This window comes from Aedes albopictus, chromosome 3, assembly GCF_035046485.1.
Source record: "Aedes albopictus strain Foshan chromosome 3, AalbF5, whole genome shotgun sequence".
Lineage (NCBI taxonomy): Eukaryota > Metazoa > Arthropoda > Insecta > Diptera > Culicidae > Aedes > Aedes albopictus.
The window spans coordinates 178,475,314-178,495,332 of NC_085138.1; the positions used below are offsets into that span (position 1 = coordinate 178,475,314).

General features: G+C 39.4%; 1 protein-coding gene across 1 annotated transcript in view; it reads left to right on the plus strand.

Moving 5' to 3' along the window:
• The window catches only part of LOC109412232 (glucose dehydrogenase [FAD, quinone]), a 29,798-nt gene extending 27,857 nt beyond the window's left edge, over positions 1-1,941 (plus strand). Inside the window, exon 3 of the mRNA XM_019685869.3 lies at positions 44-1,941. Within this exon, the coding sequence (XP_019541414.3) occupies positions 44-1,630 (1,587 nt within the window). The 3' untranslated portion in view covers positions 1,631-1,941. The remainder of the gene's footprint in view (positions 1-43) is intronic.
• The last annotated feature ends 18,078 nt before the right edge of the window (positions 1,942-20,019 follow it).

Consider the following 20,019-nt stretch of genomic DNA (forward strand, 5'->3'; position numbering starts at 1 on the left):
TTATTTCGACAATTCAATAATCTAAACAATCATATTACCACAGGTCCCATTGCTACTCCTACATTTGGCTAACAGTAGTCACGTGTGGAATTACTATGCCGAAAAAAGTCCCTCTGCGAGCAAAGGTTACAAAAAGGGAAGCTATTGGCCTCGTGGAAAAATGCTCGGTGGTTGCAGTAGTAATAATGCAATGCTTTACGTACGGGGTAACAGCCGTGACTACGACCGTTGGGAAGAGCTGGGAAATCCCACTTGGGGTTGGAAGAACGTTTTGAAATACTTCAAAAAGTCAGAAGACAACGAAGCCTACCACATCCAGCAGGAGAAGGGTGCCTTCCATGGAACGGGCGGTCCACTCAAGGTCAATACGTTCCATTCCAACGATATGACGAAGATGGTAATAACAGAAGCCGCCATGGAACTTGGACTAATCGAAATCATGGACGTTAATAGTGACGAATTCATTGGCTATTGCGTCGCACAAGGTACGATGAAAGACGGAAAACGTTACAGCACAGCAAAGGCATTCCTAAATTCAGTTAAAGACAGAGACAATTTACATATTATCAAGAACGCTCTGGTAACGAAAGTTAACGTTGAAGATGGAAAAGCTCAGGGAGTCTCTTTCGATATTGGAGAGAACAAAAACATCGTAGCCAAGGTTAAAAAAGAAGTAATTTTATCCGCAGGATCCATTAACTCACCTCAGATATTGAAACTGTCCGGTATTGGTTTATCGGATGAGCTTTCTAAACTAGATATCCCTGTGGTACTCGATTCTCCAAATGTTGGGGAAAACCTTCAAGACCATGTCATCGTTCCCATAATTCTCTCAATGCACAAGTCACGACCAATCACAGTTGGTGTAGATGAGTTGATGGACAGTATCTACTCCTACATCCGATATGGAATGGGTCCACTGGGAGCGATTGGTGCAACGGATCTCATCGCATTTATCAACACACAGAACCCAGCTGCGAGATTCCCTGACATCCAGTTCCATCATTTTGTCTACAAGGCTCAGACGCCCGATTTCGCAACCGTTCAGGGTAAATTTGGCTTGGAGGATAGTTTGTTGGCCCAAATCATTGACTTAAATAAAGAGGCAGAAATCCTTCAGGTGTATGTAACGCTGTTGAATCCAAAGTCAACCGGTAGCATCAAACTAAGGAGTTCAAATCCATACGATGCCCCGATCATAAACGCCAATTACTTGGATGACCATCGAGATGTGGCCACCCTGATTCGAGGAATACGCTTCTTCCGTAGAATGCTGGACACAGAAAACTTCAAAGCCCATGAAATCGAAGAGCTACATCTGAAGATACCGGAGTGCGACAAGCTTGAATTCGAGTCCGACAGCTATTGGGAATGCTACGTGCGTTACATGTCCACAACGATCTATCACCCTGTGGGAACGGCTAAGATGGGTCCGGAGGACGATCCCACTGCCGTTCTGGACTCTAGGTTAAGGCTGCGAGGCTTGGAAGGACTGCGAGTGGTCGATGCCAGTATTATGCCAAACATTGTCAGCGGTAACACCAATGCTCCGACTATCATGATTGGCGAGAAGGCAGCCGATTTTATCAAGGAGGATTATCTGGAGAAAAACAAACACGTCGAGCTGTGAAGTGGAGGTAGGATGGAGTCAAACCAAAGTTACAAAGTTACCAGTTATTGACAGAGGCTATAAGGGAGGGCAAAATCTTCCGATGTTTTACATACCGAAGAAGTTTGTTGCATATGTGAATTGAATGGAAGGATGCGTCGAGTTTGAATATAATGTGGGATAAGATATGGAATGTACATGAGCATAAGTAGATACAATAAAAGCAAAACAAACCACTATTCACCTCTGTTACGATCATGGCAAATAAACAATCATAATTTCTAACTATTTCGAAGAAACGTATACCTCTGTCGTTTCCGGGTAGAGGTTCACATGTTAGTCTATCAATACATATCACAATCAAAACACACAAGCATACCGAAATACCCTGAAAGAGGCTACAGATAAAATTCACGATGGTACACACGAAGAAATCCAGAGAGAAATGCCAAAAAATGCCTTGGGAGGTTCCTATATTTTTTTTTTTGGGTTTTATTAACGTGTATTTTAAACTTATGAGCTAATACTTTACTTTGGTTCCTATCTTGAATATCTGGGGGAAAATCAGATAAATCAGGTACAGAGATTATTGAATAGAAACAGTTGCTTCAGGGGAACTGATTTTCTAGCAAGGCATTGGAAACACGCAGTTACTTGTCAGTTTACTCAACCCTTTCCTGCCTACGACTTTGAGCGACTATTCGAACTCCAAAAAAAAGATTCCGAAAAAAGTTTTTGAACAGACATTATTTCAAATTGAAACAAGTAGTTAGCAGTTTTGTTATACTTATGAGGTTATAATTTTCTAAAAATTATTACATCACATTCATCTACTTCCGTTTGCACCAAATAACTACATACATTTTTTTGTTTTATTCGATTAAAAAAAAGATTTAAAGCCCCCGATTATTTTAAAGATTTAAAGCCCATTGATTGCTTTGCACACTTTATTTGGGAACTCTAGGACAAAATTGTCTTCAGTGTTCGACAAAAAAAAAAACTTCTAGAGATCTGTCAGAATTGACTTCGGGGACTAACTCAAACTTCTATGAGTTGATGTTCCTTGAGTCCAATGTTTACTAAAATATTTGATTTTCATCAACACCTGTGGTCATAAAAATAGCAGAGAAAGCCAATTTATAAAATGACCAACGTTGCTCTTACTTTGGTTTTCTGGGTGTTCGGCCATTTGGCCGAATATCATCTGGCCGAATGGGTTGTTTGGCCAAATGTCATTTGGCCGAATTGTGATCAAAAGAATTCAGAGAAAGCCATTCGGTCAAATGGCGTTCGGGCAAATGACCCGAAACCGTTTTCCTGTGACCGATTGAGTTGAACATTTGACAGTGAATTACAAATATGGATAATTTTGTTATGGTACAATTTTGTTTTTTTTCGGAGCACCTGCAGAAAAGTTAAACGCTATGTGAAATTGTGCAAGCAGAGTGAACAAAATGAATTTTCTGCTCTACCATGAATAAGAAAAAAGAATTTTGCACGCTATTTGGACGACATCCACTGAGGTTACAAATTAGAATATGAGAAAAATAAATAAAATAATTGCTGAACAAACAAATTTGCTATTATTTTGTAATTTTTACATAGTATTTAACTTTTTTTCTAGTACTCCTATAAACTCTAAATTTTACTAAAACAAAATTGACATATTTATAGTTCATTGTCCATTTTTTGGCTCAATCGATCATAAGAGAACAAAGATTCAGAATGTCAAAGTTGACTATTTTGAATGAAAATTGGCTTTCACTTCTATTTTTATGAATACAGTTGTACATATTTTGGATGACGTTTCTTTTTTTATTCGCAATTCTCACAATTTCGGTTTTTGTATTTTTGTTACGCTTTCACAGACGTAAAAACCGTTTCGAGATATGCATGACTATCCCAACTATACGACACAAATATAAAAGCTATGTAAGCCCGGTCTTTTCGTCTTGTCAAAAGAATCGGGTGTATAGAAACAAAGATTGGAAACTGTGTTTAAGTATAGGGTGTCCCAGAAAGTATGGGCACAACTTTGCAACTCTGCCATTTGGGAATGGATGTATAAACAAACTATATTTTCACACATATCCTGCCTTAATATATTAAAATCAAATGCCAATTATTCAAATTCGCATTTAACGCTTCCTTTGAATGCGATAGAACATTCCCTAAAAGTCCTTTCAAAGCTTCTGCACAAATAGCTTTATTCTTCAATAACATTGCTTAACAAATTATTTTCTAGGCTTGAAATTAAGCTTGATAAAAAATTCAAAAAATGTATCCGTGTATTTCTACATGCATATCTATCATACAACCCTTAGTTTGAATTGAAAACATATATACTTTTGAATCTAAAAAATGAATTAAAACACAAAAATCAATATTTTTGAAAACCCGTTTTTCTAATAGTTGAAAACAAGTTTCTGAATATATATCACGACATGCAAAATCGAATAATTACAGCTGATTACTCGTGATTATTTTCTTTGATTAAACCGTTGATTACCCAGTTGATTACATCTGATTACCATTGATTACAACTGATTACCATTGATTACCTCAAAATATTAATGATTATTTCTGATTACCATGATTACTTGTGACTACCTTGATTACTTATGATTACTTATTGATTACATCTGATTACTACTGATTACTCAGATTACCTATGATTATCAAATGATTACAATTAATTACTCATGATTACTTTTTTCGGTTATATCATTGATTACCATTGACTACATTTGATTATTATTGATTACATATGATTGTCATTGATTACCAGGGATTATCATTGATAATCATGGATTATCATTGATTACCCCGGATTACTAATGATTACTTCTGATTACCATGATTACTTGTGATTACCATGATTACTCAGAGAAATCGAAAGTAATCGTTGATTACTTGTCACTAAAAAAACTTGTTGGAAACCCCTTGTATCCGAACAACTCTTCTGAAAAATCGGTATCCCATACAACAATAAATAGCTTCGCTATCTCTAAAATCTGTATTTCATACAAAACGGTATCGGTACGAATGCTCGAAAATCTGTATACATAATACAGATCTCGCCCTTAGTATCATACGGGCGTGTCTACAATGATCGAATTCTATTCGTCTATTTTCTCTTTGATTAATTTATTGACGGGCAAATAATAATTTTCAGCTATTTTTATGATTCTAGATGATAGTCCTAATCATCTTGCACTAAAAACACCGAGAAATCTTTAGAAAACTGCTCATATTTTCCGGAATAACCCAACAAGAAAATCGATGAGGAGAAATCGATCATTATAGATACGCCTGTATACGCGAGAGATGAATCTGTAGGGTGCCTGTACCAGTTATCGCACTACCTAAGAAAAACTATTTTCACAAAAATAAGAAGAAGACCGACGAATGTAAACAATAAGTCAAATGATTGATTTGTTTCAATACTTTACAGGAAAAATATAGAAACGGAGCCAAAACTACTTTTAGTATTTATTACGGCGTGTGCCAATGATAGGAACCATGTACCAGTTATGGACACATTTGTTAATTTGGGTTCCACTTCGCACTATTTACATGCATTCCTTATGGGAGTTGCCATAACTGGTACACTATGGCGAAATAGGGTGCAAGGAGGCCGAAAAGTTAAGGAAAATTATTTATTTCTACCATAATTTGAGCAAATTGTGAAGTTTGAATGATTGCAATCATCTTTTGTGATCGTGATCTGTTGTTCACGATTTTTTTCTTGTTGATTTGTATCTTTAAAGGTTGAAAATCAACTATGGCGAATTTGAGGTACTATAGCCATAACTGGTACACTGAGCCTACATAACATATATACAAAAATTTTCAAACGCCTATTCTCAAAATTCACATTTGTCTGTCCCTTTTGTCCGAAAGCGACGAAATAATCATACCTTCAGAAAGTCTAGAAGCCTAGATGTATGCAACCAAAAAGGCTTGAGCTTGAGGCGATAGTCATCGAACGGTAGGTACCACTTGTATAGAAGTTCAAGCGTTGTTTATGGTATATGAAAAGATATTGTAAATTACAAAATGAATTATTCGCACGTTTAAATTCTATTTTTACTGTAACTTAGATAGAACCATACAGCTACCCTGAAGTTATGTTTACAGTCATATTGATTTATCTTACTAGCCAGTGCACAATGGGTCCCGAGCCGTATTTACGAAGACAAAAATGTTTGTGCCTAAACCATAAGTTTTAGATACATGGTGTCTTTGGGAAAGTTTCATCTTATTTTTCGTCCTTTTTTCTTATTATTGTGAAATTAGGGTGGTCCCTCTAGTTTAGCTGATCTAAACATCTGCTTTTGAATAGTTTTATGTATGTTTGCAAAATGTTCTACAAAGTTGTAAAAGAACTAATTTGGAGCAAATTTGCCGAAGAAACCATTATTATATCTCTTACGGTTCCTAACTTATAATTTATTAAAGGATTATTGTTAGGGTGATCCATGAAATTCAGTTTTCTTGAAATAACTTTTAATTCGTTCGTTTCTCGTAAATACTTTGTTCTGAGAACTTTTAGAACTATCAACGACGCATATTTTTTCCAAAGAGCTCAATGTTCTAACTCACATGGTTAAAAAGATATTGGCATTTTTCTTCGAATAATCACTTTTATTCAAAAAGTCATATCTCAAAAAGGAGCAAATGGATTTTCAATCTCTCGATTGCATTGGAAAGATTGTACTCTGTTCTATTTATGGTAAAAAAAAACTGCAGGTACCATTTTTGTTTTAAGCTTTTTAATGAACTTTGAAAATACGATTTTTTTCATGGAAAAGCAGTTGTAACTTTGAAAATCGATGAGATACAAACTTGGCGTCTTCGACAAAATTGTGAGTTTTTGGCTGCTGTAAAAGTGCTCTGAACAAAGTATTGTGAAAAAATCAACACATAAAATTATATTGAGTAAAAACAGGTTTTCATATGAAAAACGACACACTCCAAGCAAATTCAACTCGTCTTTGTTAGAAAGATCAAAGTAGCTTGGTGAATGGTCATCCATTTCATTCTAAAACCAATGTTTATTTATACTGTCGTCACCATTAAGGCACACTGTTGATAAAATATTGTAAATCATGTAACTTTGTTAGGCTTTTACGTAATATCAACATATACTAGTGATTGACATTTTCGCTATCCATACATTGAAGTGATGAAATTAAAATTAAATTGATGGAAATCAGCTCAAAATCACATTTTAAGTTGAGTTCATTGACGAATTATGGATTATAAACAAATTTAAACATTTTCGACAAGGTTACTTCGATCTATCTAACATAGACGAGTTGAATTTGCTTGAAGTGTGTCGTTTTTCATATGAAAACCTGTTTTTACTCAATATAATTTTATGTGTTGATTTTTTCGCAATTCTTTGTTCTGGGCACTTTTACAGCAGCCAAAAACTCACAATTTTGTCGAAGACGCCAAGTTCGTATCTCATCGATTTTCAAAGTTACAACTGCTTTTCCATGAAAAAAATCGTACTTTCAAAATTCAATAAAAAACTTCAAACAAAAATGGTACCTGCAGTTTTCTCACCATAAATAGAACAGAGTACGATCTTTCCAATGCAACCGAGAGATTGAAAATCCATTTGCTCCTTTTTGATATATGACTTTTTGAATAAATGTGATTTTTCGAAGAAAAATGTCAATATATTTTTAACCATGAGAGTTAGAACATTGAGCTCTTTGGAAAAAATATGCGTCGTTGGTAGTTTTAAAAGTGCTGGGAACAAAGTATTTACGAGAAACGAACGAATTAAAAGTTATTTCAAGAAAACTGAATTTAATGGATCACCCTAACATGGATCTTTTGAAAAATTATAAGTTAGGAACCGTAAGAGATAGAATAATGGTTTCTTCGGTAAACTTACTCCAAATAAGTTCTTTTACAACTTTGTAGAACATTTTGTATACGTACATAAAACAATTCAAAAGCAGATGTTTGGATCAGCTAAACTAGAGGGACCACCCTAATTTCACAATAATGAGAAAAAAAGGTCGAAAAATAAGAAGAAACTTTCTCAAAGACACCATGTATCTAAAACTTAAGGTTTAGACACAAACATTTTTGCCTTCGTAAATACGGCTCTGGACCCATTGTGCAGTGTTATCAATGAAGCAGAATGCTTTCTTTTCTTTAGGCTTTCATCATCAGTAGCAAACTCAACTGCAACTCAGAATTTGCCCATTCATATTGTTACCTGTATAACCGTTCAGCACTTAGCATTTTTAGATACCTGGAAAAAAGAGAAATAAAAAGTTCTATTAGAAGAAATGTCATGCACTTGTAGGTTAAGAATAAACTGTTACATTTAGAAGTCTAATGCCGTTTTTCTTTATTATCCAGTTCCAACCTGGGTTGGAACTGGTTCAGATCACAGTTTCAACCCCAACCCAACTTCGTTTTCGCTTGTACTAAAGTTTGTTTGAGTTTGTTTGACGTTTGTTTGTTTACATATTTTCCGCCAATCCAGTTCCAACCCAGGTTCAAAAAGAAAAACGGCATAACTTTAGTACTCTGATTTGTTATGATTATTTTTTTATGCCAGTAGGGCGTCGAAGGATAAGTGATGAATGATAGTTGTAAAATTAAAATCAAAGTGAAAGGACACCACGTTTTACACTTGTTCCACTTTCATTTGCTACTAGACCCCTTCTACTTCATTTTGACACATCCTATTCTCTTGTAGGGCCACAAAGCCGTTAGTCATCGTTCCTAACTTAATCCTATTCGAAAACCAGAGTAATTACTGCAACTACGATTGATCACTTTATTTTTATTATCAAACGTGCACAATTCTAACAAATAAAAAAACAATTTTGAGTAGGATGACATTAATTGATTGATTGATTTGTCTTTATTTCAGAAACTTTCAGCCTTGGGCTGGTTCGTCTCTAGGATGACATTAAGAGCACCCCGCTGAACAGATGGAACAGTCTCCGTATTTGGAAAATTCTCGTGAATCATAGCTTAATAGGTCATTTTCTACGCAGAATTTCTGTGATCTTTGCATCAGACGATTTCTCGTAATATACGTACGTATATAATATAATGTACGTTGGTTTTCGCGGAAGGGTACAGAAGACGCGTGAAAATTTTCGACTGGTATGTTTCGTTCTGCATAGTGGACGACGATAGAAATTACTTCTTATGCGACCACCGATCGAGCAATGCTTGAATGCACATGAATTGGTGAGCTCGTTTCATGCTATTTTGTTGACTTTGAATTTAAATGTTAGTACCAGCAATAGGCGGACGTTAAACTACAGCGAATGACGAACGTTGTCGGATAGCCAAAAATTAGAAGAATAAGAGAATAAACATGTTCATTCATGCACCGTTCAAGTTAATCAATTTTGGTATTCCACCGAAACCAAATCTGACCATCCAGTGTGAAAGCACAATTCTGCCTTTACGACAGGTAATTCAAGGAAGACTTTCTTATTCACATTCAATTCGTTCATAACATGATCTATCAAACGTAGCATTATGGCGAACCTAAAACACTACTCACAAATTTGCACGACACCTCGCTTGAATACCGGAATAGAAGCTACGTGTTATGCGCATAGTAATTCTTGTTTACATCCTTCTTCACACATAATCAGCCGCTCGTAATCGGGTCGATGTCGTAGGGAAGAATCCGTGCTGTACAATTAAACGAAAGCGCACCTTATTACATTCGATCGCATGGTGCCAAAAACCAAAAAACGGGGCCGGCTGGGGTTGTATAATGCGCAGAATGCATCGGGCAGTGCAAAATTGTCTTTTATGGAGGCCACATGTAGGTACCTATACCTACTGCACCGCGCGCGCACGCCGCATCCGTACAAGACGATTTAATCCGCGTGTGAACGATTCAGCATACCTACCTACTACTACTGGCGTGACATGGCGTTTCGGTTGTCTATCACACGACGTTATCGATTGTATTGGCAGTTTTATTTTTTTAGAGTTTGATCGTGAAAATTTATAATTGGGGGACTTGGGCAATCGGTAAACATTGACGATACCTTTGTCGGACAGCTTGTTTGGTTTGCGCTTGACCGACTATTTTTTTGGCAATATTGACTATTAGTATTTCTGCATTGAATGGATAAACGTTAAATGAGTAATCGAGCTTCGAAGTAAATATGTTCAGTATAATTGGATTATGCACAAAAAAGTTTAAATGACATTGATCTATTCAAATACAATTTGATCGTCATTTATACCTTCTAAAGATGCCTTAACATTTTTCCGTCATACTACCTCAGGTGACCCAAGACTGATATTCATCAGTCCAGTGCAGAAAATGTCATTTCAGCATATCTAAATTCAACTACATCCAGCTCATTTTAGAAGCTCAACCTGAAAATATGGTGTATGAAAAACTTGTGTGGCTAGACCAGTTCTACAAGAAAGTCACGGACAACCGATCTTTTTCGAATATTCAAGATAAATGTCACAGATTACCTTCGAAAAATACCAATGATATTCATGGTGAATATAAGTTGGCATTTTTCGAAGGTAGTCTGTGACATTTGCTTTAAATATTAAAATAGAGGGGTTTTCCGTGACTTTCTTGTAGAACTGGTCTAGCCACACAAGTTTTTCATACACCATATTTTCAGGTTGAGCTTCTAAAATGAGCTGGATGTGGTTGAATTTAGATGTGTCAAAATGACATTTTCAGCACTGCATCAGTCAACACAAAAGTTATGTTCATACTCCAGACAGTATAAACTGATACCTCAATCAGTGATCTTATCCTTTTTATATTGCGGTGGCTGTTATGAAATTATGATCATTTCGTTGGACATTTTTTCAACACTCAATGCGTTATCGCATTCTTAGAAATTTGGTCTAGAAATCACAAAAAAAATGATCTAGACCCTCAGATAGAACATTTATTTCTTAACGCCAAATCAAAAGGGGAGTCACTTAGCTTTCGTTTAGAGGGTGACTTGATGATATTGATCTGCAGACCTAGAGTACTTGTTGAACTCAATTCACTATCCTGCTCAGCTTAACCCCGTGAGCATTTACCACCGTCATAAAAGAACCATTGGTCGCTTATAATGCTTGTAGATTTGAAGACGTGTATTTCCGAGTAGTGTTACTAATGTACAACAAAATAAACTTATATGTACTCCACGTCTATGTAATTGCCGACTTAGAATAGCACTACGAGGAGTAGAAGTTTTTCTAACAGGGAACCCCAATTCAAAATGTCATGCGACCCGCATTAGGGTCATTTTTGGCCCAAACCGTGCACTACGTCAGCGAGCTGTTTTCAAGGGTAAGTATGTATTAGGGCTCTGGCGAGATCGACATTCTTTCCTGTGTAAAGCTAAAGGCACCGAAGTCAACCCATACTGTGGCTTAACATTCGCAAGTAGCCCGACAAAGACGTCAGACACGACTGCTTTCTCAAAGCAGTCGAAGAAGCGTGCGAGGCCACCTTTCAAAGAGAACTACGCGATAGCACTAGAAAGGCCGGGAGAATAGTAACCCCGAAGCACAAGGATGATAAGCCAGGTTCCCCGGAAGGCCGAGAAGTGTGGGTGTGGGCCCAAAAAAGGCCGACCTGTCCCGAGTTGTGGCTTCGACCATGTGTGAATCCTCGGTCATCACGGGTAAGATTGGGAGCAGGAGCATACCTTGGACCCTAGTGGACAGGCGGAAGAAGAAGAAGCCGACACAGAGATCATATAGAGCCGTTGGCTCTATCACAGGCACCATGAGCAGCGATGCTAAATTTGCGGATCTAGGTGCCGTCGTACGCAGTATCAGACGTACCGGTGAAATGATCCTTGATATTGGGAAAGACACTGAGTGCAAGCGCCCGGATTAAAATATTTGATGGAGGTGAAGATCATATGTACAAGGGGATCCACAAAAATAAAGAGATTAAAACTCGGAACAAGGTTACACAAAATCTTCAAATTGAATCAAACACTCAGAGAAATTTGAGATCAACAAGCATCCAACGGAAGGCATAACCATCAGGAGAATCTTAGCTGACAAGTAACAGTGCAGTTAACGAAGCTAAACCTGAACCACCGAGATGCAGCCCAGCAACTGTTGGTAGTGGTGCTCTAGAGTTAATGCGATGCCACCATGGCATGGCTAGGAAAGTCCACCCTAGTGATAGAAAAACACCAATGGACTCAAGCTATTGCAAAATTGCGCCGTGCGGAAGTTGCTTTCCACTTGACTCAGGTCCTTTCAGAACATGCCTGCATTAGACAATTTCTACACCGTTTTGCGTGTTGTCATGCGGGTGCAGAGGGAATGCAGCGTGGTGTAGACCATACCCCGCCTTCCATGAACATAGGGAACGATGATGCTAAAAGACAATTACACCGTCTTCGACCTTACGGCCGCTACAGACTGAACATTACTAACATTCGACAACAGACAACCCATACATACAACACCCAGTGGCCCAGTGAAGAATTTTCCGATTGACAAAAAGTTTTCACCGATTGGAGCGGGAATCGAATCCACACTCCGGAGCTTGCGAGACACCTAAACGACTGACACCGCTAACCGCTCGGCCACGAAGCCCACACTTAGGAAGCTAGCAACACGCCAGTGTCATACCAAGGTACCCTCTCCAAAAGTGAGTAACGAAGTCCATAGCAGGAAGACTAGACAACTAGCATCGAGATTGCGAAAGGTACTAGCCCCTCTCCGAAGCAATACCTCCGGAGCGACGAAGTGCTTGGCGGCAATGGGTTTCTTTAGTTCTTCTCCTTCGTTGGTGTCGTTCCCCACTATCTTACATATTTGTTCCCTTCAGGCACCCAGTTAACCTTTGCTGTACTAACATACTTTTTGGCACATCATTTTTACCTTCAATATGCTCTAACTTAGTCAAATCTTAACCGATTTTAATTTTCTTGGCTCGGTTGGATCGGTTTTTTTCCCTAGTTTTGACGGTCCAAGGATGGATTGGATTGGCCAAGTGGTTCCGGAGATATTCCGGATTCCGTTGGGGTAATAGATTATCTTGGACCAGAGAACTTTAGAATTTGTCATCAGCTTGATGGTTTTCGCATTATTTCTAGGCTATTTATCCTACAAAAACTCGGTAAAATGTTTCGACAATATCCGGAAGCATTCATGAACTCTCTGGGAACCACCTGGCCACGTTACAGATTCCACGCCCCCAGGGAAGTGGCCAATTACCGACCTGAGCCAAACCCTAACGTGCGACCTATCAAAATTCATGAATTTTCAGTGCCAGCTCGTTGGTGATCATTACAAGGATGACCCTTGTTTGTGGAACCACTTGGCCATGTTCCGGATTGAAGGCCACGCCCCCGGGGAAGTGGCCAATTACAGACCTGAGCAAAATCCTAACGTGCGACCTATCAAACTTCATGAATTTTCAGTGCCAGCTCGTTGGTGATCATGACAAGGATGACCCTTGTTTGTGGAACCACTTGGCCATGTTCCGGATTGAAGGCCACGCCCCCGGGGAAGTGGCCAATTACAGACCTGAGCCAAACCCTAACGTGCGACCTATCAAACTTCATGAATTTTCAGTGCCAGCTCGTTGGTGATCATTACAAGGATGACCCTTCTTTGTGGAACTACTTGGCCATGTTCCGACCTGAAGGCCACGCCCCCGGGAAGGTGGCCAATTACAGACCTGAGCCAAACCCTAACGTGCGACCTAACAAACTTCATGAATTTTCAGTGCCAGCTCTTTGGTGACCATTACAAGGATGATCTTTTTTGTGGAACAATTTGGCCATGTTCCGAACTAGAGGCCATGCCCCCGAGGAAGTGGCCACTTACCGACATGAAACAAACCCTTGCATGCGACCTATCAGAGTTCTTGAATTTTCAGTGCCAGCTCTTTGGTGACCATTACAAAGTTGACCTTTTTTGGTGGAACCATTTGGCCATGTTTCCGACTAGAGGCCATGCCCCCAGGGAAGTGGCTACTAGCCGATCTGAGCCAAGCTTCATGAATTTTCAGTGCCAGCTCGTTGGTGATCATTACAAGGATGACTTTTCTTTTCGGAACCATTTGACCATGTTCCGGACTAGGGGCCATGCCTTCAGGGAAGTGGCCACTCCCCTATATGAAACAAACCCTAGTATGCGACCTAACAAACTTCTAGAATTTTCAGCGCCAGCGTGTCGGTGACTATTACAAGTACAACTTTTCTATGTGAAACCACTTGGCCATGTTCCTGAAGTTCCTTTAGGAATTCATTTGGATATTCCTTCAGAAACTCCACTGGGGTTCGTTCCCGAAATCCTCTGAAACTTCTTTCAAAAATTTCACTGGAGGCCTCTTCAGTAATTCCTTTGGATGCTGCTCCTGGAATTTCTCTGGAAGTTCTTTTAGTAATTCTTCTGGAAGTTCCTTCAAGAATTACTGAAGTACTTCCAGAGGAATTCCTGAAGAGACTTCCAGTGAAATTCCTGAAGGAACTTCCAGAGAAATCTTGAGGAATTCCTAAAAAAAAATCATGATCAGTTCCTGAAGGGAATTTCAGTGAAATACAAGAAGGAACATCCGTAGAAACTTCCTGAAAAATTCCTGAAAGAACTTTCAAAGAAAAGAAAATAAAATCAAGGAGAACTCCCGAAGAAACTCCCTGATGAGTTTATGAAGAAATTCTCAGAGGAATTCCCGAAGAATACTCCAGAGGAATTCCCGAAGGAAATTCCAGAGGAATTCCCGAAGGAAATTCCAGAGGAATTCCCGAAGGAAATTCCAGAGGAATTCCCGAAGGAAATTCCAGAGGAATTCCCGAAGGAAATTCCAGAGGAATTCCCGAAGGAAGTTCCAGAGAAATTCCAGATGGAAATTCCACAGAAATTCCCGTAGGAAGTTCCAGAGAAATTCCCGATGGAAATTCCAAAGGGAATTCCTCTGGAATTTCCTTCGGGAATTCCTCTGGAATTTCCTTCGGGAATTCCTCTAAAATTTCCTTCGGGAATTCCTCTAAAATTTCCTTCTGGAATTCCTCTGGAATTTCCTTCGGGAGTTCCTCTAAAATTTCCTTCGGGAATTCCTCTGGAATTTCCTTCGGGAGTTCCACTGGAATTTCCTTCGGGAATTCCACTGGAATTTCCTTCGGGAATTCCACTGGAATTTTCTTCGGGAATTCCACTGGAATTTCCTTCGGGAATTCCACTGGAATTTCCTTCGGGAATTCCACTGGAATTTCCTTCGGGAATTCCACTGGAATTTCCTTCGGGAATTCCACTGGAATTTCCTTCGGGAATTCCACTGGAATTTCCTTCGGGAATTCCACTGGAATTTCCTTCGGGAATTCCACTGGAATTTCCTTCGGGAATTCCACTGGAATTTCCTTCGGGAATTCCACTGGATTTTCCTTCGGGAATTCCACTGGAATTTCCTTCGGGAATTCCACTGGAATTTCCTTCGGGAATTCCACTGGAATTTCCTTCGGGAATTCCACTGGAATTTCCTTCGGGAATTCCACTGGAATTTCCTTCGGGAATTCCACTGGAATTTCCTTCGGGAATTCCACTGGAATTTCCTTCGGGAATTCCACTGGAATTTCCTTCGGGAATTCCACTGGAATTTCCTTCGGGAATTCCACTGGAATTTCCTTCGGGAACTCCACTGGAATTTCCTTCGGGAATTCCACTGGAATTTCCTTCGGGAATTCCACTGGAATTTCCTTCGGGAATTCCACTGGAATTTCCTTCGGGAATTCCACTGGAATTTCCTTCGGGAATTCCACTGGAATTTCCTTCGGGAATTCCACTGGAATTTCCTTCGGGAATTCCACTGGAATTTCCTTCGGGAATTCCACTGGAATTTCCTTCGGGAATTCCACTGGAATTTCCTTCGGGAATTCCACTGGAATTTCCTTCGGGAATTCCACTGGAATTTCCTTCGGGAATTCCACTGGAATTTCCTTCGGGAATTCCACTGGAATTTCCTTCGGGAATTCCACTGGAATTTCCTTCGGGAATTCCACTGAAATTTCCTTCGGGAATTCCACTGGAATTTCCTTCGGGAATTCCACTGGAATTTCCTTCGGGAATTCCACTGGAATTTCCTTCGGGAATTCCACTGGAATTTCCTTCGGGAATTCCACTGGAATTTCCTTCGGGAATTCCACTGGAATTTCCTTCGGGAATTCCACTGGAATTTCCTTCGGGAACTCCACTGGAATTTCCTTCGGAATTTCCTCTGGAATTTCCGTCGGGAATTCCTCTGGAATTTCCGTCGGGAATTCCTCTGGAATTTCCGTCGGGAATTCCTCTGGAATTTCCGTCGGGAATTCCTCTGGAATTTCCGTCGGGAATTGCTCTGGAATTTCCGTCGGGAATTCCTCTGGAATTTCCGTCGGGAATTGCTCTGGAATTTCCGTCGGGAATTCCTCTGGAATTTCCGTCGGGAATTCTCTGGAATTTTCGTCGGGAATTCCTCTGGAATTTCCGTCGGGAATTCCTCTGGAATTTCCGTCGGGAATTCCTCTGGAATTTCCGTCGGGAATTCCTCTGGAATTTCCGTCGGGAATTGCTCTGGAATTTCCGTCGGGAATTCCTCTGGAATTTCCGTCGGGAATTCCTCTGGAATTTCCGTCGGGAATTCCTCTGGAATTTCCGTCGGGAATTCCTCTGGAATTTCCGTCGGGAATTCCTCTGGAATTTCCGTCGGGAATTCCTCTGGAATTTCCGTCGGGAATTCCTCTGGAATTTCCGTCGGGAATTCCTCTGGAATTTCCGTCGGGAATTCCTCTGGAATTTCCGTCGGGAATTCCTCAGGAATTTCCGTCGGGAATTCCTCTGGAAGTTTCTACGGATGTTCCTTCTTGTATTTCACTGAAAACCCCTTCAGGAACTGATCATGATTTTTTTTTTAGGAATTCCTCAAGATTTCTCTGGAAGTTCCTTCAGGAATTTCACTGGAAGTCTCTTCAGGAATTCCTCTGGAAGTACTTCAGTAATTCTTGAAGGAACTTCCAGAAGAATTACTAAAAGAACTTCCAGAGAAATTCCAGGAGCAGCATCCAAAGGAATTACTGAAGAGACCTCCAGTGGAATTTTTGAAAGAAGTTTCAGAGGATTTCGGGAACGAACCCCAGTGGAGTTTCTGAAGGAACATCCAAATGAATTCCTAAAGGAACTTCAGGAACATGGCCAAGTGGTTTCACATAGAAAAGTTGTACTTGTAATAGTCACCGACACGCTGGCGCTGAAAATTCTAGAAGTTTGTTAGGTCGCATACTAGGGTTTGTTTCATATAGGGGAGTGGCCACTTCCCTGAAGGCATGGCCCCTAGTCCGGAACATGGCCAAATGGTTCCGAAAAGAAAAGTCATCCTTGTAATGATCACCAACGAGCTGGCACTGAAAATTCATGAAGTTTGGCTCAGATCGGCTAGTAGCCACTTCCCTGGGGGCATGGCCTCTAGTCGGAAACATGGCCAAATGGTTCCACCAAAAAAGGTCAACTTTGTAATGGTCACCAAAGAGCTGGCACTGAAAATTCAAGAACTTTGATAGGTCGCATGCAAGGGTTTGTTTCATGTCGGTAAGTGGCCACTTCCCCGGGGACATGGCCTCTAGTTCGGAACATGGCCAAATTGTTCCACAAAGAAAGATCATCCTTGTAATGGTCACCAAAGAGCTGGCACTGAAAATTCATGAAGTTTGATAGGTCGCACGTTAGGGTTTGGCTCAGGTCTGTAATTGGCCACTTCCCCTGGGGCGTGGCCTTCAGTTCGGAACATGGCCAAGTGGTTCCACAAAGAAGGGTCATCCTTTTAATGATCACCAACGAGCTGGCACTGAAAATTCATGAAGTTTGATAGGTCACACGTTAGGGTTTGGCTCAGGTCTGTAATTGGCCACTTCCCCGGGGGCGTGGCCTTCAATCCGGAACATGGCCAAGTGGTTCCACAAACAAGGGTCATCCTTGTCATGATCACCAACGAGCTGGCACTGAAAATTCATGAAGTTTGATAGGTCGCACGTTAGGATTTGGCTCAGGTCTGTAATTGGCCACTTCCCCGGGGGCGTGGCCTTCAATCCGGAACATGGCCAAGTGGTTCCACAAACAAGGGTCATCCTTGTCATGATCACCAACGAGCTGGCACTGAAAATTCATGAATTTTGATAGGTCGCACGTTAGGGTTTGGCTCAGGTCGGTAATTGGCCACTTCCCTGGGGGCGTGGAATCTGTAACGTGGCCAGGTAATTCCCAGAGAGTTCATGAATGCTTCCGGATATTGTCGAAACATTTTACCGAGTTTTTGTAGGATAAATAGCCTAGAAATAATGCGAAAACCATCAAGCTGATGACAAATTCTAAAGTTCTCTGGTCCAAGATAATCTATTACCCCAATGGAATCCGGAATATCTCCGGAACCACTTGGCCAATCCAATCCATCCTTGGACCGTCAAAACTAGGGAAAAATCCCGATCCAACCGAGCCAAGAAAATTAAAATCGGTTAAGATTTGACTAAGTTCGAGCAAATTGAAGGTAAAAATGATGTGCCAAAAAGTATGTTAGTACAGCAAAGATTTCCTTATTGAGTAGGTTTTCTTCTGTACTTTTCTTCATGTACTCCATTGAGTAGAAGAAAATACATTGTACAACCTAGAACATCCGCTGCATTCAATTCTCCACTTGGCTCAGCTCTGTGAACATCATGGGTATATACTAGGCCTGTCCAGCTTTTCAAAAATGTTCTCTGATTCTCAAGTCCACCCCCATATTTTGATTGGCATCCTAAAAGAAGTAACTGGTCAAAATTTCAGCCAAATCTATTGAAATTAAGAGGTGCATCAAATCAATTTTGTGTTTTTCGATTATTTTTGATCTTCAAAAAATCATAACTACACTAAAACTTGTCAAAACTTAATTTTGACAGAAATTGAAAGCTATACTTGTTTGCTACAACTTCTACGAACAACGTGTGCCTATAAAATTGAAGGAAACATGTGTAATTATCACATTTGTAATCAGAAAAACCTTAAAAAGTTGATTTTTTGATAGATTTCGTTCTGGAACACCCTAATATACGTAATAAGTTGGATTTTTCAAAACGGCATCATATTCTCCAATGTTTTTTAATTATTTGCTTCTTTGACACTAATGCTGTAGGAGTTAGCATAGCATAGCATAGCATAGCATGAATACTTGCACAAATCTTGGATGGAGTTGCAAAGTTGAATATTTCCATTGACATTGCTGATGTCGCTACTATCTACAATGTCATAGATTCACTCAGCTCCACACACCTGGCCAAGTCCTTGCAAGCATTTATAAATCCCTTCATCAACTTAGAAAGAGCCCAGAACTGAAGCATCTTCCAATAGATGAAAGGATGTTGAAAATAGCGAATTTTCAACTTATATGCAGTTATACGGTAAATATACTGAAGTAGAATTTTTTATAAATAAATAATAATGGAAAGATCTCACCAATTGTTGTGGGGTTTTTGTGGTTCAATGCCGATCATCTTATTGCCTTAACACTCCCACTGCCATGCCTCCCAAACAGTGGGAACGGTAATTTCAACTTGATATAACGCAGCCGTTTTTCATCCGATTTGCAAAATTTTTGAAGCTATGAATTTTTCCAGCTTTCTAGATGAGTATAAAATTTTCAAATTATGGATTTGACCAAAGTTCTATTTTTGAGTACTCAAAAACTCGGAGCAAGTACCTTAAAAAATACTGTTTTTCAGGAGTCATTCCGAATGTAAATTAGTTTCCACGCTTATTTTACTGTTGAATTGCCCATATTAATAAAGCAAAATTATTGCAAAAAAATATATGGAGATACTCATTATTTAAAACTATAAAATCTTCACAAAAATACGTATAATACAGAAAATTTGTATATTCGATTTGAACTTAGTATTCATCGAGACAACCCCTGTGTTTTATTGCTTGAAAACAATCACGTGCACATGAGAAATCTTTTTCCAAACGATTGTGAAAAGTGTGAATCTCAGAAACTACAAAATTTTCATAAAATCACGTATAATACAAGAAATTCGTATTTTCAGTTTGAACTTTACGTTCATCGCGACAATCCCCATGTTATATTGCTTGAAAACAATCACGTGTACATAAGAATAGATTTACAGATAAATGGGGACAAGTGTGAATCATAAAAACTACAAAATCTTCACAAAATTACGTACAATACAGAAAATTTGTATATTCGGTTTGAACTTTGTTTTCACCGTGGCAACCCTTGTGTTTTATTGCTTGAAAACAATCACGTGCACACGAGAAATCTTTTTCCAAATGATTCTGAAAAGTGTAAATCTTAGAAGCTACAAAATTTTCATAAAATCACGTATAATACAGGAAATTCGTGTTTTCAGTTTGAACTTTACGTCCATCGCGACAGTCCGCATGTT